The 21,924-nt window shown below is 48.0% G+C and overlaps 1 protein-coding gene and 1 long non-coding RNA gene across 3 annotated transcripts in view; one reads left to right on the top strand and one right to left on the bottom strand.

Moving 5' to 3' along the window:
* Positions 1-1,402: 1,402 nt before the first annotated feature.
* LOC121134054 lies at positions 1,403-8,208 on the bottom strand. Of its 2 annotated transcripts, XR_005871066.1 has the most exons (4): positions 7,614-8,208; positions 3,204-3,458; positions 1,859-2,020; positions 1,403-1,700 (listed from the first exon to the last, which is right to left on the bottom strand). It is a non-coding gene; the product is annotated as an uncharacterized LOC121134054 (long non-coding RNA). The 2 variants fall into 2 exon arrangements; XR_005871065.1 differs by having other exon boundaries at positions 1,403-2,020.
* A 3,600-nt stretch (positions 8,209-11,808) lies between these two features.
* The window catches only part of Galnt17 (polypeptide N-acetylgalactosaminyltransferase 17), a 397,683-nt gene continuing 387,567 nt past the window's right edge, over positions 11,809-21,924 (top strand). Inside the window, exon 1 of the mRNA XM_040731689.1 lies at positions 11,809-13,519. Within this exon, the coding sequence (XP_040587623.1) occupies positions 13,282-13,519 (238 nt within the window). The 5' untranslated portion in view covers positions 11,809-13,281. The remainder of the gene's footprint in view (positions 13,520-21,924) is intronic.

Genomic DNA, 21,924 nt, shown 5'->3' with positions numbered 1-21,924 from the left:
AATCCTGTGCTGGAGAGTTTTATGTCAACTTGACACGAGCTAAAGTCATCTCAGAGGAGGGCACCTCAGTTAAATAAACGTCTTTACAAGATGGGGCCACAGACAAGCTTGTATGGCATTTTCTTAATTAGTGATTGATGGGGGAGGGTCCAATGCATTGTGGATCGTGCCATCCCTGGGTTTTGTAAGAAAAGAGGCTGAACAAGCCAGTAAGCAGCTCCCCTCTATGGCCTCTGTATCAGCTCCTGCCTCCAGGTTCCTGCCCTGCTTGAGTTCCTGTCCTTACCTCCTTCAATTATAGAATACAGTGTAGAAGTATAAGCCACATAAACCCTTTCCTCCCCAACTTGTTTTCTTTTCTTTTTTTTTTTTTTTTGTTGTTATGGTGTTTCATCACAGCAGTAGACACCCTGAGATAAATCCCAATTCTTGGTAGTCTGAGGTAGAAGGTTTGCTTTAAGTTCAAGGCTAGCCTGGGCTACAAAGTGAGACCCTGTCTAAAAATCACACTGGCAACAAATGCACAATAAGGAGCCACTTTTTACACACAACAATGGCTAAATGGAAAAATAAAGCCATATTGGCAAGGTTGTAATATAGTTTGGTGGTTTCTTATGAAGGAAAATGTGTCTACAATGTCTTACTGCAGTTATATGGCTAGGCATGAACTCAGGACACACAGAAATATGTTCCAATAAAGGTTTGCCAGGATCGTAAGATGGGTCAGTGAGGGAAAGCGCCACACACCAAGTCTGACAGCACAGGCTTGATTCCCAGGACCCCATGGGGGAAGGAGAGAACTGACTCCCCCAAGTTGTCCTCTGACTTTTACGTACAGGACAGAGAACATGTATACATACACATATGTATGTGCTCTCTCTCTCTCTCTCTCTCTCTCTCTCTCACACACACACACACACACACACACACAAGTAAGATGCAATAAACATGTTTGAACAAAAAAGGGTTACCCATGAATGTTCTTAGCTGTTTTATTCCTAACAGAAATCTCTAAGGTCTCTAACATGGCTCTGCTCCCTCAGGTGTGTAACTTTGGTTACCTCAGAGGCTGAGAGAGGAGGATCATAAATCCAAGGCCTGTCTGAACTACAGGGTGAGGTCCAGGCAACCTTCAGGAACTTAGTGCGCTCCTGTCTTAAAGGACAAGAGGACCAGGAATATAATCCAGTGGTGGAACATTTGCCTAGCACACTCGAGGACTTCAGCTTCAATCCCAGCAGTATGAAAAATAGATTAAAAAATTAGGTCTTGGTAAAGAAACTGGAATGTCTCCAGGTAATTGAATATTTTTTTAAATCACAGTACAAAGAATGAATTATTGATATATGCTACAATATGAATTAATATCTAAATAGTTGTTTTGAGTGAAAGAAAAAGTACATAATGCATAACTTCATTTATATGCAAACCAAATCAGCTTGTTTCTGGAAATAGAGTTTAGAGAGACCCGGTAGAGACCCAGTTAGTTATAAGCGTACAGAAGGGAACTTGCTGGAGTGATGAAAATTGTCATCTTTTAAGTGATGTTCGCTGCTTTGGATGCTACAAAACCCCAGCAGTTCTTTATTCATAGCTGTGACACAATTCCTGGCAGAATCGACTTCAGGAAGGAAAGGTTTCTTGTGGCTCACGGTTCAAGGATGAAGTCCACCATGGTGGGGAAGGCGTGGTGGTAAGAACTGGAGCAGAGAGAAAAGAACGTGGGTGCTCAGGTCACTTCCTCCTTTTCATGTGGACCAGGACCCCAACCTGTAGGATGCTCTGTCCACATTCAGGGAGGGTCTTTTTTTTTCTCTCCCTCTGCTAAATCTCTCTGGAGACACCCTCACAAATATACCTGAAGGTGTGTTTCCATGGTGATTCTAAGTCCATAAAAAGCCGGGCTTGGCAACTAGTGCCTGTAATCCCAGTTCTGGAAAGGCAGATGGGCATGTCCCTGGGGCTTGGTGGCCAGTGAGTCATGCTGAATGGGGTTCATCGAGAGATCTTGTTTCAAACACTAAGGGGACAAAAATAAGGTGGTGAGTTACTGAAAAAGACACCTGATATTAACTCCTGCCCCACCAGAGAGAGGGAGAGGGAGAGAGAGAGAGAGAGAGAGAGAGAGAGAGGGAGGGAGGGAAGGAGAGAGTGAAGGAGGGAGGGAGGGAGGGAAAGAGGGAGGGAGGGAAGGAGGGGGAGGAAGGGAGGAAGGGAGAGAGAGCGAGGGAGGGAGGGAGGGAGGGAAGGAGGGAGGGAGGGAAGGGAGAGAGAGAGAGAGAGAGAGAAAGAGGGATGGAAGGAGAGAGTGAAGGAGGGAGGGAGGGAGGGAGGGAGGGAAAGAGGGAGGGAGGGAAGGAGGGGGAGGAAGGGAGGAAGGGAGAGAGAGAGAGGGAGGGAGGGAGGGAGGGAGGGAGAGGAGGGAGGGAGGGAGAGAGAGAGAGAGAGAGAGAGAGAGAGAGAGAGAGAGAGAGAGAGAGAGAGAGAGAGGAGGGGTATTGCAGAGCTGACTGTGGTCCCATATAAAACCACACTGGTTATGTTAAGAATAAAACCTAGTCATTTGTAAGAGGCAGGCTCCAGTAGAAAAGCAACGGCTTTTGAACCCTGAAAGTGTCAGTTCACGTGACTTTTTTTGTACGTCTGTGCTGAAGAATGAATACACTAAGCTCTGTGAAGTTATTATGGGTCTGGAAGGCACAGGGCAGATGTTTTTATGTTAGGTTTATGAATATCTATAAAGAAATTCTCCCACATACTCTGCGGACTGGTCACAAAGAGGCTTTCTCTTTTCATCGCATTCAAATATTTCTTGTATTTCTTTTTATAGGAATCAAAGCCTAGGCATATGTAATCGCAGACAGAACTAAAGTCCAGTAGAAATGGTCTATACATCAGGTAAGACATAGGCATGAGCCACTGTGGGTCAAGTCTGGTGTCCCATACGGGGCAGAACCTCCTCATGTATATTCCCTCTCCTCTGTCTTCCTCTGTCCACCTCTTTCCCCCATTGCCCTCTCCTCCCCCTTCTCCTCTTCTTCTCCCGCCCATCCTCCCTGCTTGCCTCTCCCCTGTCCTCCCCCTTTTCCTATTTTCTTCCTTCCTCTCTCCTTTCCCTTTTTGATACTGGGGATTAACTCTAGGGCTTCCCACGGGCCAGGCAAGGGTGAAGATATTAGAGAGATACATCCTTAGGCCTTTACCTGTAAAATCGTTCCTGCTGTTGTTTGTTGTTCACCCTGATCACGTGTTCACTGGCAGTTTTCCATGTGCACACACATAATGCATTCCGTTTCCTCTTAGAGTCGGCCTTTCTCCTTCCACTCCTGCCGCCTCCATCCTCTCGGAAGATCCCTTCCCCACATCCATGCCTTTTTGTTTTGCGACACACTGATTTTAACAGGCACAATCTATGTGACATCAGATTTGGAACTGTCGTTTGTAGCCTGGCAGACGCTCTGTTGGGTACACAGATGAAGGCAATGGCTGTCCCTCCTCCAGAATCTACCAGTTGCCAATAGTTTAGCATGAAGGATTCGGGCCTCATGAGGCCGTCGCTGATCCATTATTGGCTGATGGTAGGCTTAGCCTTGTGCGGACTCAGCATAGGCAAGGGCAGACGCTTCGAGAACCGTGAACCCTGCAAACTACAATTCCAACCTGACGTGCAAAATGTGCCCACCGAGGAGTGGCACATCTGTTTTGGGATTAATAAACTGTTCTTGGATTGGTTTTAAGGCCTGCTCTGTGGTAGAAAAATTCATGCCATGTACTGTAAACCCAGCAGTAGTTAAAAGTTAAGAAGCCAGGCAGTGGAGATGCATGTCTTTAATTCCAGCACTTGAGAGGTAGAGGTAGGTGATCTCTGAGTTCGAGGCCAACCTGCCCTACAGGGTGAGCTCCAGGACAGAACAAGGGCTACGTAGAGAAACCCTGTCTTGAAAACAAACAAACAAACAAAACCAAAAAGAGTAGGGTCTCTTAGTGAACCTGGAGCTCACCAATTTGACTTTCATGACTGTCAGGCAAACTCTAGGTATTTCCTGTCTCTGTCTCCACAGTGCTGGGATTACAGACATGTGCCACCATGGTAGTCAAGGTTCTCTTCAGGAACAGAACTCATAGGACACACACACATACACACATGAGATATTGTATATATATAGAATCTATACATACATACATATTAACATTTACATATATATGCATTTAATATATATACATCACACATACATGCATCCATACATATTATATACATATCACACACATTATATATTACCTATACACACATATTACACAAATATATGTTACATATACATATTTAAAATATATGCATATTTACTATATGCATGCATATACACATATATACACATTTATATTAAATCCCATACGTATGGGATTTATTAGAGTTGCTTGGGGACTGTGTTCTGACTAGCTCAACAATGGCTGTGTCCTGATGGAAAGGCCAAGAATCTTGTAGATGTTCAGGCTACAAGGCTGACTATCTCAGCTGGTCTTCAGTCTGTGATGGAATCCCAGCGAAGTATGTTCCCATCTCATAACAATGAAGGGATGCCTCGGTGGCAGAATGGATGATCTTGTTAAGAGTGAGGACAAATTGACAAAACACAAAAAGCTTCCTTCTTTCATGTACTGCTGTGTGGACTGCCATCAGAAAGAAATAGTCAAATTGACGACTTGTTATCCATCACAGATACCTGCCCAGTTTTCTTTTCTTTCTTTCTTTCTTTCTTTCTTTCTTTCTTTCTTTCTTTCTTTCTTTCTTTCTTTCTTTCTTTCTTCCTTCCTTCCTTCCTTCCTTCCTTCCATATGTGTTCTGGGGATCAAACTCAGGTCACCATACTTGCATAGCAAGCACCTTACCCACTGACCCATGTTCCCAGCCCCTACTCATGTGTTTCTTCAGCTCAGTCAGTCATTTACTTATTTAGCCAGTGTTACTATGTAAGCCACGACACAGACACAGAATATGGCTTTTAACATTACTTATCTTGCACCAAGTGGCAGAAATGTGAGTGAATAGTTACAAGGAGGGTTAGCAATCACTGAGCCGTAGCATCCTAGATGGATGTGCATAAGCAGCACATATTTGGATTTCTTTGATTGGAGGAATGGGATGCTAGGCTGGGATGTTACTTTTTTTAAAAAAAGTTTTTAAAGATTAAAAAGTTTTATGCTGTGTGTGTGTGGGGGTCTTGCATGTACCATAGCACATGCGTGGAGGTCAGAGGACCTCATGTGTTGGTGTCACCTTCCACCTTGTTTGAGGAGGAGTCTTGTTGCTTACTACTGTGTACATCAGGCTAGCTCCCCATGAAGATCAGGGGAGTCTCTGTCTCTGTGTCCCATCTCTATGTTGGAGTACTGGGATCATGGATCCGTGTTCTCCAGTGCCTGGTTTTATGTGGGGTCTGGGGATGCTAACTCTGGTCCTCAGGATTGTACAGCCAGTCCTTTACCTTCTGAACAATCCTCCAGCCCAGGACACAGGGCACTGAAATGGAACTTCAGGACAGGCATACAATTCCACTACTCCCAGTAGTCCATTCAGTCATCAATCCATTGATAGATTACTGATAGCCAGAGCACTATGATCCCAGACTCAGAGCACTGGGAATCATGGCTCCAGAACACAGATTTTTTTTGTAGTTTAACTGAGTTTCATAAATAAGAAAAAAACTGAGGATCCATCTGAGATAATTCCTTCCCCCTCCCCTCTTCTCTGTCCTTTATTCTCCTCCTCCTTTTCCTGCTCTTCCTTTCTTTCCTTTTTGGAATAGGGCCTCACTTGTACTGCTCTCCATCAATCAGCCTCAATTTCTTAGCTTAAAATCTTAAAACATTCAAGTGTGGTGGTACACGGCTCTGGTTCCCAGCACTAGGGAGTCTGAGTCAGTTTGAAGCTAGTCTTGGCTACTTAGTGAGTTCCAAGCAAGCCTAGGCTACATAGCAAGACCTTGTCTCACAACATTATCAATAAAAATAAGTCTCTCTCTCTCTCTCTCTCTCTCTCTCTCTCTCTCTCTCTCTCTCTCTTTCTCTCTCTGCGTGTGTGTGTGGTGTTTTGTCAAGGACTAATTTGTTTCTTGGTGACAGAAATGGAACACAGTCCACACCTCTTGGTGATAGACTACTCAGACAGACATATGTAGTTTTGCTGGTTTCTCTAGCAGGATTGAGGCAGATTGGTGTAAAGACAGAGGCAGCTATTGGTTGGGGGAACATCATCATCCCTTTTGGGAGACTGAAGGACAGGGCTCTGTGATGCTCTTTCATTTGTGTGGATGGAGTTGATGTGGCTCTGTAGATTTACCCAGCAAGCAGAACTGATTTAATTCATTTCTTTCCTATCCATTCAATCTTCGTTCATATAAACATGTGGGCCTCCATCCTGAGTCTTTTCTCCACCAGGCTCTGAAGCCATGTGATAGTTCTGCCAGCCTTGGCTCTCTTGACACCACTGCCTTCAGAACTGCCGGCTCACAACAGATATTCAACTACTTACATTCTTATTATGTACACTCAGTCCTGTAGATCCTCAGACCCAACCAACTGCAAACAGGAAATGCTAGGGGAAGAGAGGGGCTGGGAGAGATGGTGTAGTGGGTGGGGAAAGTGCTTACTGTCCAGGCATGAGACCTGAGGAGAGTCCTCAGAACCCACCGAGAGCTCAACACGATAGCGTGTGTCTGTCATCCTAACACTCAGATGGTGAGATGGAGGGTGGAGACAGGAGGGTCCTGAGGCGCTAACAGGACAGATAGCCTGGCATACACATCAGTAAACAAGAGACCCTGGCTCAAACAAGGGAGACGGTGAGGACCGAAGCTGCCCTCTGACATCCAGAAGCACCCCGTGGCAAACACACATCACAACCCTCTGTACTGAGCATGTCCTAACCTTAACTTCCCTTATCATTGCTCCCTAAACAGTGCAGCACCAATGATTCCCATAGCAACTACATCCTGTAAGTGTTAGTGATAAAGAGATGAGCCCCTGTGTTTTTATTTTTGGTTCCCAATTTTTGTTTTGAGACAGGGTCTTACTCTTAAGTCAGTGTTGACCTGAAACTCTTGTATGATCCTCCTGCCTCAGTCTTCCAACCATTGGAATTATAGTTATACACCACCCAAGCTGGCTTAGACAATTTAAAAGGATATAAGGTGATGTAAATAGTTCATACCACACCATTTTATGTAAAGGATTGGTACTCATTACTTTTTAATTCAGCCTCACCTAAATTCTTAGGAAAGGTCAGAAGGTAGTCAGATTCTTTGTCAAAATATCGCACGAGTGGCCTCTAGCCCAGTTGCTCTTAAAGTCCTTGCTTCCCTTGGAAACTCTGTGAGCCAGGTCTCTATAATCAACATTTACTTTCAGCAAAACTGTCACCTAGACTCCTATTAGAAGGACCTGTTAGGCTCTGCCTACAGCATTCAACCACTTTCCTACTTCAAACTTCTAAGTATTCCACATTCCTCCAAAAACCAGTACAGTCATGATCTTCACAGCAACATCCCCATTACCCCTAGTCCAAACTTCTGTATTGTCACTTTCTATTTGCTAAAGCACCTTATGGAAATAGAGTTTACCTTGGTTTATGGTTCCAGCAGAGAGTCTAATGGATGGGGAAGCCTTGAGGGTGGCATGGCAACTGGTAGTCAGATCTGGAAGATGGCATGTCACATCTTCAACCCCACACGGAAAGCAAAGGGAAACTGAGTGGGAAATGGAGCGAGATTAGAAACTCTCAAAGCCTGTCCCTAGTTCTTGTGGAATATTTAACTGTGTAGAGATGTGTTACAGTTGTTTCTTCTGTAGAACATTAACTGTCTAAAGGTGTGTTACATTGTTTATGTGTGGAATAGTACTTTAACTATGTGAATGTGTGTTGTAGTAAGACATCCACTCAGCCCACACCTGTAGCACTGTCCATGCCCGTTTGGGTATGGTTACAGGTGCAGATATGACAGAGGGTCCGACTAGATCTGGTAGGACCACAGCACTCTCCCTTGCTTCCGGTTGGGTCACAGAAGAGCAGCCTGTGTACATCCTTAGAGTGGGAACCTGCGGCGGCCATCTGCTTCTTCTGTAAGTGACTTTTCCCCGAAATAAATTGTCTTTAGCCTATATCTGAGCCTGGTCCGTAAATCATTATCTGTGACTCCACGGTGTGTTACATTTGTTTCTGTTGTGAATGCATAGATGTGTTACATTTGTTTCTGCTGCATTTGTTTACTTATGAAGAGATGTGCTGCTGTTTCACCTTGCTTGCCTAAGGCACCTGATTGGTCTAATAGGAAGCCAAATGGCCAATAGCTACGCAGAGAAAGGATAGGTGGGGCTGGCAGGCAGAGAGAACAAATAGGAGGAGAAATCTAGGCTCATGAAAAGAGAGAGAAGAGAACGAGGGAGAAAGAGAGGGACACATCTGGGGCTAGAAACCAGGCAGCCACCAGACAGACAGACACTGGATTAAGCAGGAAACTAAGGCATACAGAAAGGTAAAAAGCCCCAAAGCAAAAGGTAGATAAAGAGAAACCGATTACAATAAGAGCTAAGCTAAGGCTGAACATTCAAACTAATAATAAGCTCCATGTCATGATTGGGAGCTAGTTGGCAGCCCAAAAGAAAAAGTCTGGTACACCCAGTGACATACTTAGGGGTCCATAACCCTCCTGAATAGCAGCACTGACTTGTAGCCAAATATTCACTTGTAAAGCCTGTGTGGGTACTTTTCATTTTTCTATCAGTAAATGGCTACAAACCCAGATAGAATTTCCAGACTGTGGAAACACCTTTTAAAAAACAGGGGAACAGACTTCAAGGAATGGGAAAGTTTACAGGCAAGTTTCCACTCCAGAGCATTTGATTTTCACCTTAGCTAGTCAGAGAGTTCATGTGCCCCTGTGGCCTAGATGAGCTGGTGACTTCATGATATATTTACAGGCTTTTCTCTCCCCAGCTTCCACACGCAGTCTGTGGAGAATCTATGTTCATAAAAGATTATTGACATTCTAATCTCAAGAAGTGGCCCACTATCATGGACACACCAGGAACCACAATTTTCATACAGGCACACTCAGGTCCTGAAACCCTGAAGTGAAAACCCCATCCAGTTCCAGGAATGCAGCTCAATGGTAGAGCACCTGCCTAGAATCCCCCAGTGAGGGGGGGTGAGCGTGTGGCTCAGTGGTAGAGCACCTGCCTAGAATCCCCCAGTGAGGGGCTGGGGGTGTGGCTCAGTGGTAGAGCACCTGCCTAGAATACCCCGGTGAGGGGTTGTTAGTGTTGCTCAGTGGTAGAGCACCTGCCTAGAATCCTAGCCCTTGAGAAGCAGAGGCAGGAGGATCACAATTTTTAGGTCAGTCTGGGCTACATAGGGAGATTGAGCTAAAAAATCAAACCGAAACCCAAACCTAACCCAACCAAACCAAATTTCCCTTGCACCTCAAAATCTGAAGGCTCCCATGTCATATAAAAATCTGGTGAAATAAGAGTGCTACCCTGCAGCCCTCCCATCAGCCTATGCCTCCCCCCTTCGCTGTGTCCCTGGCACTGGCTGTCCTGGGTCTTCAGTGAACAGCTGTGGAAACCTGACCTCAACCGCGTCCTGATGATCTGAATGCCAGGGAAGCTACTGTTTCCTCGCACCCAACTTCCCTCTTACCTCGAAGATGTTTAAAAGTGCTTCTTCCATGCTTTTTGATATGGCTTTTTATTAAATTGTTTTTTTAAAACTCAGCTCGCTGTAGATTATAAAAATTCAATACCTTAGGGATCTTGTTGAGCAGGTTCCAAAGAAATGAAAAATAGAAGTGGGGGCCCATGGGCTGACTGAAGGAGGTAAAGGCACTTGCTTCCAAGCACATTTGGGTTCAGTCCCTGAGACCTGCAGGGTGGAAAGAGAGAACTGACTTCTGCAAGTTGTCTTCTGACCTCCACGTATGGGCTGTGGCACAAATACACCCACAACTAAGTGTATTTTCTAATGAAGTAGAACTAGAGAGATATCTTACTTATCTGTCATGAGAAGTAGAATTGGAATCTATCTTAGTTAGGGTTTCTATTGCTGTGAAGAGACACCATGACCAAGGCAGCTCCTATAAAGGAAAACACTTACCCTCACAGTCCAGTGGTGTAGTCTTTTATCGTCATGATGGGAAGCATGGTGGTGTGCAGGCAGACACGGTGCTGGAGAAGGAACTGAGAGTTCTACGTGTTGGTCCACAGGCAGCAGAAGGAGACTGAGACACACTGGTAAGACTTGAGCTTTTGAGCCCTCAAAGCCTGCCTCCACAGGGACACATTTCCTCCAACAAGGCCACACCTACTCCAACAAGGCCACACCTCCTAATAGTGCCACTCCCTATGTGCCAAGTACTCAAACACATGAATGTGTGGGGGCCATTCCTATTCAGATCATTGGAGGACCCAAGGGCCCACATCAATGACTCACACACACACACATACACACACACACACACATGCCTGTAACTGTAGTTAAAGGAACCAAACACCCTCTTCTGGTCTCCTTGGACTTACACACACACACACACACACACCTCCCTCTCTTTGGGGATTAAACTGAGGACCTTGCATTTGTTCAGAAAGCACTGTATCAGTGAGCTAAATGTCTGTAATTTTCCTTTTATTTTTATTTTAAGGGAGGGCCCTTGCCAAATTGTCCAGCCTGGCCTTGAGCGAAAGATCCTCCTGTCTCCCTCAGACTTCTGAGAAGCAGACAATATCCACCACACCAGCAAGCCTGGCTTTCCATGTGTTTCTCCTCCAATGTGAAAAACTGTAAAGGTTCTTGTTGTTGTTTAAAACAACAACCAACAACAGTGGAAAATATATTCCCCCAAACAAACAAGCAAAAAAAATTCCTGTATTGAAATGGACAGCCAGGCTTGGTGACTATAACCATGGCCATCCCAGTACTTGGGGGGGGGGGTGAAGTCAAGAGGGTCAAGGATCAGGAGTTAGGGGCCAGTCCAGTCTGAGAGAGTCCGAATAAACAAAGGAACACCAAAAATCCCAACCAAGTCCAAACAAACTAAAAACAAAAAACCCCCTTCTCCCCTTTAAAAGAAACCCATGCCAACCTGGAACTCACTTTGTAGCCAAGGAGGATCTTGAGTTCCCGATCGATCCTCCTGCCTCCCCCGCCCGCCCGCCTGCCCGCAGTGCTGGCCTCATAGGTTTGCCACCAGCAAGCCTGGGTTGTGAAGAGCTGGGGATCCTGGACTTGAGGTCCAGGCAAGCACTCAACTTCAGTTCAACACCTGAACTCATCCCAACCCCAAAGCCCAAGCCCCAAGCCTGCCCACTCGCCCTCGCCGCATCCCAATTAGACTCCTAAAGCCCAACCAAGGAAACAAAACCAACCAGCGATCAACAGCAAACTTTAGTGGGGTAGGAAGCGTCAAGTGGAAGCCCTGAATTCACTCAACTGATTCTGATTTGTTGGCAGCCCGATTTCTTTCTCAGACCTAAGACATTAAAGAATCAGAGGGCAGGTTAGGATTCCAGTCTGAGGCACTCCTGGGACTCAGGAAAAGAAGGTGGTTGTGGAGACCCAGCAGGGCCATAAATCCTTGTGTTACTAATAAGATGTTTACAGAAGTGTGGGTGAGCACAGAAGCAGAAATCTCCCAAGGCCCTAGCAAGAAGGACACAAGGCCTGGCTCCGAAAGTAGCGGAATCCGAGTCTCCAGGCCAGATTTTCCCTCTAGCCATTCCGGGCCAAGCAAAGCAGAGCGCTTAGCCAAGAGAAAGGGACGTCTTCCTCGTCTGCCGGGATGGAACAAACCCGCCTGCTTAGAGAGCGCTGAGAACCCCAAGGGTCCCTCACAGCCCTTAGCAGCCAACATGACTTGACTGCTCCGGGTCCCGCGCGCTCCCCACTCTCTTCAGACGCCCCCACCCTTTCCGGGTGCGCGCGCAAGAGCGGGCCAGCTTCCCCTAGCTGTGCGCTCCGCAGCCTGCGGGTGGCAGCGGCGGTGGCGACTGTCTCTCGGGGAAGAGGGTGACCAAGGGACCACGGAGGAGGAGTCGGCGCCTTAGCCGCTCCCCTTGGGACCGCGCCCCGCCTTCCGTCGCCACCTGAGCATCCCCCTCCTGTCTCCCCAGCTGCTCCGGTCTACCCCGCCATCCCCCTGGGGGACCGTGTGTACTCTCAGTGCCGCAGCCGCGGTGTCATTGCGTCCGGTGATCAGGACACTCGGATCTTGGTTCCCCTGGGGGTTTGGGACAAGCTGCTCGGGTCGTGGTGACAGGCGGTGGAGGCACCATCGCGCATCCCTCCCCCGCTTTAGAGAGGCGTGTAGACAACTGGTGTGACTTTGGAGGTCCGACTCCTCCTTCCGGCCAGCCTCGCGACACGCTACCTCCAGAGACAGGCCAGTGTGTCCGGCAGGCCCCAGAGGCTCCTGTGGGGACTTGGAACGTGTCCGGGAACCCGTGGCGCCGTGCGCACTGGTGAGTTTTGCGGGCGGGGTGGGGGCGGAGAGGACGTAGCGCTTGGTCCCTGCTCCGCCCCTTTCCTGTCGTCCCCCCCACTTTGAGAGAGTCATTGAGATTTGAGCGTGACTGCGGAGCCTGGAGGATGCGGGCACCGGGAGCGGGCTTTTCCTCCTCCCGGAGTGATGGAGAGGGCCGGTGAGCTGAACAAAGACACCCACCCGGAGGAGCGGCTCTTTTGCTGAAGAACGCTGTCCTAGCCCCCACGACGACCGCCTGCGGGAGAGAGTGTCGGCAGTGCAACTCCAGGAGTGGCGCGCTCTTCCGCCGGTGGGCGCAGAGCAGGAGCCCGGCACCTGCGCGCCACTGCCGCCACATCTCTGGAGCATCCTGACTACCACCAGGTTGTCCCTGAAAGTCCACGTCTCCGGAGGTTCAAAGTCCAAAGGCGACCAGTTCTTGGTGCAGCGAGGAGAGACCCTGGGACCTTTATCTTTTGCTGTCTCTTAGAAAGGACTACGTGCGTGGACGGAGCAGGCATTTCAGGGACACTTTTGTAAGCCGGAGGCTTTCCATGTAAGCGATCACGCTTGGTTCCCAACAGCCCGGTCCTGTCAGTGGTCTCTGTCGCCTGACCATCAGCATTTTCCCGCAGCTGGGGTCCCCCTCAGCCCCCCCACCCCTTGGCCATTGTCCGGGGTGAGGAGGAGTCCGCACGGTCTCAGGCTGCCCTGTGCCTCGCAGGTGAGTCTGGTAGAGGCGTAGGTCCAGGGAAAGGACCGGCCCCGTTGTTTGATGGCTTCACTGAGGAGAGTCAAAGTGTTGTTGGTGTTGAACTTGATCGCGGTGGCCGGCTTCGTGATCTTTTTGGCTAAGTGCCGGCCTATCGCGGTGCGCAGCGGAGACGCCTTCCACGAGATCCGGCCTCGCGCAGAGGTGGCTAACCTCAGCGTGCACAGCGCCAGCCCCATCCAGGATGCGGTCCTGAAGCGTCTGTCGCTGCTGGAGGACATCGTCTACCGGCAGCTTAATGGTAAGGACGTGCCCTGAAGCCCATAGGTCGTGGTGCGTGCGGGGGCGCAGGGTGATCTCCCTGGCTCTCTGTGTTCCATGTACTCTAAGCTGACATCTGAATGCATCTGGTTTCTCCCTTCCATTCTGACTCAGTGTCTTGGACTATTGTAGAAACCACTACCTGCTTCTTTCCCGTGATGTACTCAAGCTGGAAGTTTGGTGTTACGCTAGAAACCTGTCACTACAGTTGATTCGTGGATTCTGCTGTGACTCCAGTTTAGACAGGAGGGACTGCGGGACCACTAGGAAGGAAATAGCTGTCAGTACATGGTGTGTGATGGGTGAGCTGGGTGTCATGACTTGCAAACGAACATATTATTCCTTTAGGTTGAATGCATCACTAAGAATGCAGACTCTTCCTTCTCCTCTGCCTGGGAGCAGGGTGAGATTCTGAACCCAATAGCAACTGGAGTTTTAAGTTCTCAGTGAGTCTGGCAGGCAGGCGTTCATTCACAAAGTTCCGCCAAACAAGGAGGCATGGCATCTAGGTTTGTAGCGTTTTTCAGACCCTGTCCCATCTAAAACATTCTAAATGAGTTACCTTGAAAGATGGGGGGGGCGCTAATATACTGTTCCCACGTGGTCCAAGGGACTGATGGTCCTTGGATACTTGCTGTCTTCATAGTGTCACATTGTCTATCTAGTATAAAGAACACATAGTGGGAGTACAAGTCTGGGTCTCTCTTCTCTTCCCCACCTTCTGCATGCTCCCATGGCCTGGAACTGTCAGCTGCTGTAATGACTGATAGTAGTCTTGGCTGTGTACTAGAGAGACATTACAAGCTCGGTACCACATGTGCAATGATAGGGCATTAGGAGGTTCCAGCCCCTTCTCCACAGGAAAGCCCAGCAAACCAGACAGGGGTGGGGGCCCAGAGGGGGGGAGTTAGCCAAGCCACCTGTATAGTAAGTAGTTAGTAAGTAGCACTTTAGAGGCTGGTTGACCACAGAGCCTATGTTCATGGCTACAAGGCACACATTTCTTTTCATGTGTCTGTGTGCAGGTAGGTGTGTGTGTGTGTGTGTGTGTTGTGTGTGTGTGTTGTGTATTTGAGAAGGGTGTGCACATATCGAGGTCAGAGAACAACTTAGTAGAGCCAGCTCTTTCCTAGCTTTATTGCCTTTACCCACTAAGCCATCTCGCTGATCTCACTGGCCCCAGACTCTGAGTTCCTATCAATGCACTGCAGGGATCTGTAGGTACAGACTTACCCTATCTTCACGGGTGAGAGTCACAGGCCAGGCACATGGCAAATGGCAGAGGACTGAGGAAGACAGGTTTCTTCTTGCCCTCTGATGATCCCTTCTGAATAACCCCCAGGAGAGGGATGTGGGCAGCCTCCTGCATTCATGGAAAGATGCCATAGTCTTCTTAGCATCATACTGTAAATATCTGGGGGCTTTGAACCTGTGTGTGAGGCTGTGGCCCTAATGGTACCTCTCACAGGTAATGAGACCAGACCATCAGGGAAGCCCACCAAGGCCGTGCTGAAGCTCTCCTCCCAAAGTCCTCAAGACAAAATGAACAGAACAAGATCAAATCCCTTGGTTCATTTCTAGAGCAATTAGAAGAGTAAGGGCTCAGCACTCTGGAGGTGAGGCAGGAGGATCAGAAGTATGGGTCCAGTCTGGCTAAATGAGAGGAGTAGGAAGGTTGGAATTATTTTTCTGCATAGAAACACATTCATAAAACACCCCCTAAATAGCCAGCCAGAGCTTGCTAACTCTTAAGCTATTTGCAGAGACACTGACCATTTTAGTAATAGTTTCCATCAGAGACATGAAATAAGTTATGGCCACACCTCTCTTCATGGTAATTATCAACATTCTATGTGGTACTATTTATTTGTTTATTAATTAATTTTTTTACTATTGTGCTGTGAATGCATGTGTGTACACATACATGTGGAAGCTAGGGGTCAATGTCTGGTATCTTCCTCAGTTACTTCTCTGCCTTGTTTTTTGAGACATAGTCTCTTACCAAACCTGGAGCCTGCCATCTTGGCTGGTCTGGCTGACCGGCAAGCCCCAGTGACTATCTTTTCTCAGCCTCCCCAGGGCTGGGATTATAGGCAAATGCTAGCAAGTCCTGTGAACCATTTTCTTGGACCACTGTGTGGCGTTTTTTAAGGGTAGCAGGTATGCATGACCCCCTTAGCATTTGCAATAACACTGTGAGACACCTGCCCTTCTTTCTCCCTTGAGGCTTGCTGGCAGTCACCCAGTGACTATCAGAGCTTTTAAATGACTCTGGAGCTTGTTACCCTAGGGTGGATACTCTTAGCTGCTCTACCCATTCACCAGCCTAGACATTACTATCAAAATCCCTTACAGGGAATTCAGGGCTCCATGTCCTAGGGACTCCTTTTCAACAGCAGAGAGTAGGCTCTGAGACTTGGCCTCTGATGAACCTCTTATTCCCCATCAGACACTCCTTTGTCCTATACCAGACCTAGCAAGGGCGGAAGACACATTCAGATTACAAAGCCAGCAGGCTGGGTAGGACTTTCCAGAAGCCAAGGTTTGCTTCCAAGGGGTTCTGAGTCTGGCTTCTTTCTCTGCGCCCTTTGCTTTGCAGCGAATACTCATGCTAGACAGATGCAGGTGGAATTCAGTTGGTAGAGTCCTTGCCTAGCTTGCATGAGGCCCTGGGTTCCATCCCTAATACTGCATGGACCAGGTACAAACTTCTAAGCTCAGCCCTAGGGAGGAGAAAGGAGGATAAGGCTTCAAGATCATCACTGGCTCCTATGGAGCTCAAGGCAAGCCTGGGCTACATGAGACTATGTCTCAACACGAAAGAAGGATGGAATTGGGCGTTGGAGGTAGAAAAATTGACTGGTTGAGTGGTGAGCTAGGGAAGGAAGGTTGAAGCTGGTTTAGTGATGTCCAGTTTGAGAGCTTTTCCTGGGTGAGCTATGACTTCAAACCGGAACTTGGCAGAATCTGTCTTCCCGGACACTGCAGGTGACTTGTAGGGACATGCAACCTGGAGGGTAAGAGCAAGGAAAAATTGTGATGTGGAGGAGACCCTCCCCATCTCCACCGTGCCCTCAGGGGCACCAGGCTTTGTCTGTTCTTGTTTTGAGGATTGCTTATTCCATCTGTTGTACTTGGCTGCCTGCTCTACCAGGAGGCTGGGGGAGGGAGGGGAGGGGCCAGAGCTTCATCTGGGCTTCTGCTGTGAACCCATCTCCACCCATTGCCACTGACAACAAAGGAGGAGACCAGGAATTCAGGGTTCCTTATTCCTCTGCTGCAGCTAGGCACGGAGCACATAGCACCCACTCATACCCAATTCCTTAGTGCCGGGTGAAACTGACATTTTTTAAGTTGCACGGAGCTGGTCAAGGGATATAGTTCAGTGGTGGAATACTTGCCCAGTACATGCAAGGTCCCAAGTTTGATCTCTAGAGCAACAAAAGACATACAAATTTTTTAATAATTTATTTTCCAGTTCAAATTTAGATAAGAAACAAGGTTGCTTCACAAGTCAGTTCCAGGTCCCTCTCCCTTTCCCTCCCCTCCTCCTGTGCCCTCCCCCCAGCCCCCCCCATTATCCCCTCATTTCCCCAGGGAGGGTGAGGTCCTCCATGGGGGTGTCCATAGTCTGTCATTTCATACAGGGCAGGGCCTAGACCCTCCCCCAAGAGTTCAGGGTGAGAGTGCACCTCACATTGTTGGATGGGAGTCCAAAGTCCGTGTGTATACTTGGGATGGGTACTGATCTGCTGCCCAAGGCTCAATAGATTACCTAGGCCTCCTCACTGATACCCACATTCAGGGGGTCTTGATCAGTCCCATGCTGGATTCCCAGAAGACATACGAATTTTAAGCGAACGAAAAACCACCCAGGTTACTTAAAGTCCTCCTGTGGCCTCTTGGGTCTAGCAGGAGAAATCCATGGAGATTCCACCCTCCCATCTGGATGAGTTTTGCTTTGCTTGATTGTTTTTGCTTGTTTCGAGGCTGGATCTCATATAGCCCAGGCTAGCCTGAAACTCCCCTAAGTAGCCGAGGATGACCTTGAACTCCTAATCCTCCTGCCTCCACCTCCTCAGTGCTGGGATCATAGGTCTGCCCAAGCCTTTCCCCAAGGATCTCCATCTTGGTTCTCATGATTGGCGTCCCCTCTGCCTGTTTGCCAAGACATTCCTCATTGGCCTTTGGCTCAGTAGCCTACGTTTTGAAACTTAGCCTTTGAGAAGAGCTGGTTATACTGGATGGATTCTACCCATCCATTCAGGCTTGGCGCTTGTGACTGAGGCTTGTTGAATGTTGTTTGAGCAACGGTCCTGTTGCTTTGAGCTGCTGGAGGCTTTAGCGAGGGTCACTTTGCAGTCTTGACTGGAGCTCTTATGCCTCAGTGGGTTTCACTTTGGAGTCTAGAAGTGACTCTGGGCTTTTTAAAGGGCTGGAACCCAATTTTAGACGTTTACATCCTCCCTTGACTCTTACCATCTGTGCCATGCATGTATGGTGGGCAGCTGAGGTTTATTGATAGCTGGATGGGAGCTGGGCTTTACAAAGGAAATGATAGCCTCAGAGAAAATAACCTCAGGACTGCAAAGCCTGGGATGGGTGGTGTGGTGAAGGGAGAGGGTGGGGAGGACTTAGCCGGGAAGACTGAGTGTAAAAACGCCGTCTCGTTTTCATCATGTTGCTTCTTGCCTATTACCGTTTTGCTTCCGCCATCTTGACTACGCCATCCGGCCAAATGCTTTCTTCCTTCTGACACATCGCCTTTGTCATGGTGTCCCCATCACCCCGTCTCAACCGTCTTCTCTTTCTGTCTTGTCTCCCCCATCATCTTACCCTCACCATCTTGCCTTCCCCATCTGTCTCCCCCATCCAGGCCTCACATTTTGCCCCGCCCCCCTCACCTTGCCTATACTGTCTTGAAGTTGGTCCTGAATGAAAGGAACCAGCTCCTTCAAGGAGCTTGGAAGAAGTAAGGCAGTACACCAGGTTAGACACTATACCAGGTTAGACAGTAGCCACTGTCAGTATATTTGGGTGCATGGCTTTAAATTATGAATATAGTCTAATATTCTTTTTTGAAGTACAAAGTCAACTCATAGAACATCTGGAAAAATCTTTTAAGAACCATACAGAAGAAAGCAAAACTCTTAAAATCTGTTAAAGCAGTCGCCCAGTGGCTCTTATAGACCCAGACACTGATTTCGTTGTTGCTGGAATTCCCCGGTCATGTGGTACATGATTTTTTGGTTTCCTGTCACCTTTTCTGTCACCTTCTAAGGAAGTTATTTATTTCTCTCATTTTAGAGATGACAAAGGTGAGAAATAGAGATATTGTTAGATTTAGCTGGTGCGATACGGGAAGAGAAGGGCAGAGTGGAGGGTTAGGAATATGGCCCTCCCCCTTCCTTCCAGGACCCTTGCGGTGAGTTGTGGGGAGAGGAGAAGGGGCCGTGCAAGCCTCGCCCCCCCCCAAAGTCCCCAGCACATTGAATTGGAGGTGGGAACACCCGAGCTCCAGACCTGTTCCCTGTCAGCCCTGGGCAGCTGTGTCGTAAGAGGAAATGCAATTGATTTCGAGTTAGTTTCCAAATTTAGATTTCAGAAGGATATTGAATAGAAGCTGGGTTGCTTGGAGAAATTGAAAAATCTTTGCGGAAATAGAGAGAAGTCAAAATTACCTACCCCGCTCCTGCCTTTAAGCCACATGAGTGGACGGAGCTGAAGTCTTAAACAGCAAAGGGGAGGTGTGGGGGGGATGACAAAAAACAAAACTAAAACATCCGCAGATAACCCAGGGGCTATGTGCCAAAATTCTCCAGGCAGGGAGAGTGAGTTGGCACAGTGGGCATGAGGGAAAATCTACTATCTCTTGACTGCAGGTTAGAGCCAGAAAAGGCAGGATTGTGGGCAGCCCAGGCTGGCCTTAAACTCCCTGTATAGCCGAGGTGACCTGAAACTCCGGCCCCTCCCGCCTTCTCTCCTATGGCTCTGGAGTGGCAGGTGTATATCACTATGACCAGTTTTTTTTCAATTCTGGGATAGAATCTAAGGCCTTGTGCATGCTACCAAAGCCCTCTACTAGCAGAAACATCCCCAGGCCTTTGGTGAATGGCAGAGGCAAACCCAGCACTGTTTTTCCGTTCCTAGCTAGATAATGGCATCCTTACATAGACTGTGGATGCTGAGTGGTACCTACCTTTCCTTGTGGGGAGGAAGAGAACAATGAATGTTCATATTAAAACCATCCACTGCATGGCTACCAGGGCAAGAGATTTGTGGGAAGAACACTTGCTGTTCTGAGAAATGATGGGGTTTGGTGCCAGGGGATCCATGCACATACCAGGCATGCACACACCTCGATGCATCAAAGCCGTCATACACATAATATAAGAATAATAAATACATCTTTAAAAACCTCCACCACTGGGCTGGGGAGATGTTTCAGTAGTTGAGAGCACTGACTCCTTTTGCCGAGGACCTGGGTTCTGTTTCCAGCAGGCTGGGTGACCTGTAACTCTGGCTCTGGGCTAGTGCGTCTCAACCTTTCCAACACTGTGCGTGGTCCTTTAATACAGCCCTCATGCTGTGGTGGCCCCCAGCCATAAAATTATTTTCATTGCCACTTCATAATTGCAATTTTGCTACTGTTCTGAGCTATGTAAGTATCTGATGTGCAGGATATCTGATAGCTGACTCCTATGTAAGGGTAGTTTCATCCGGCAGAGGGTTGGGAACTGAAAGGTTGAGAACTTTGCTGCTCTGGAGAAATCTAACAACCTCCTCTGGCCTCCTAGGACACCTGCACACACAGAAACCTATACATATATAAAAGTAAAAAAAATCTTTAAATCAACAAAAGAAAGCAACAACAAAATCCCAGTCACTGTAGAGGAGACTAGAGGAAGCCAAGTTTACACACCTTCTCTATGCTCAGTCTAGGCATTCAGCAGAGACTGGAGACAAGGTTGGCAAGTGTTCTAGAAGGCTTGATCCATGGAATCTGGGTGCTGGAGCCAGGTGTTTTTCCTTTAGTCCTGGTGTCTGGTTGAAGTTGGCTCCTCCTGAAGAAACGGGGAACTCCATTCTTGGACAGCATGAACATGCAGACAGGTCTGAGCAGTGGGTGTCGGACACCTTGCCAGTGGGGAGCAGCTGCCTCCCCAGCCCAGGGGTAGCAGGAGAAGCAGCCAGTGTCATCATCGCCATCATCATCATTGAAGAGATCCAATCACCCCAGACCTTTGCTTACTGCCACATTAGGAGACTCCTTATTGGAAAGAGAGAAGGCTTAGCCGTGAGCTTGAAGAATGACAAGGAGAAAGAGGAGCATGGGCAAGGGAGGCCCGAGTCTCTGAGACAGCTGAGATCAGACAACCCGCGAGTCTTTAAGACACCTTCAGAAGAAAGGTTTCAGACGAGTGTCAGGCAGGGCCGGTTTCATTTCCAGATCTGTCAAGTTATGAATGCAGTTATTTTAGGTCAGTGGCTTCACTTTTTAGCTCTAAAGTGGGGTCATGGTATATCAGGACGAATTGAGAATAAGAACAGGGGGTGCTAGAGGGTTGGGGCGGTAGTTCAGATGGTGCTTGAGGTTCAATAGTGAGGACCTGAATTCAAATCCCCAGATGCCATGCTAAAAAAAAATCAGGGTGTGGTGGCATGCACTTATAATCCCAGTGCTGGGGAGATGGAGATGAGAAGACCCAGGCCTTCACAATCTAGCTATCCTGGTCTAATCATAGCTCTAGGTTTGGCGAGAGACCCTGTCTCAGAAAGCCTGGTGGATGGTGCCTGAGGAGCAGCAGCTAAAGTTAGCCTCTGGCCTCCACATGCACATACACACATTTACAAACGTAAGCATGCGTACCCACATATCTGTGCATGCCGCTCACACTCGCTCACATGTGTGGATACACACACACACACACACACACACACACACACACACACACACACACACCCCAATACCCATGCCAGTGGCAGCCGACTGGTGAAACACGTGCTGACTCACCATCATGTTCCTGATTTCCATAGGCATCTCGGGCCACAGTGGTTGCTCCAAAAGGTTTCCCAGGCGAGCCAACAAACAGCAAGAGCTGTGTGATCAAAGACTACGACCCTGGCTTTATGATCCCAGAGGAATAAGAAGGGTTCTTTTTGTTCTAATTTTCTTAAACTCCATAGACTAGTAGTTTTGTTGTTTTTGAGACCTTATGTAGTCTAGACAGAACTTATATAAGATCCCCCCCATCTCAACCTCTCAAGTAATGGGGTTTCAGCTGGGTGTCATCTTGACTGGCTCTGCCATGTCCTATCTTTGGACATGGTAACGTGACAGCGTCTGAAAAATTCACATGTGAGAATTTTGTGCTGCAAAAAATA

This window comes from Mesocricetus auratus, unplaced genomic scaffold (assembly GCF_017639785.1).
Source record: "Mesocricetus auratus isolate SY011 unplaced genomic scaffold, BCM_Maur_2.0 Super-Scaffold_100025, whole genome shotgun sequence".
Taxonomy (NCBI): Eukaryota; Metazoa; Chordata; class Mammalia; order Rodentia; family Cricetidae; genus Mesocricetus; species Mesocricetus auratus.
This window is presented reverse-complemented; position numbering and strand designations above follow the sequence as displayed.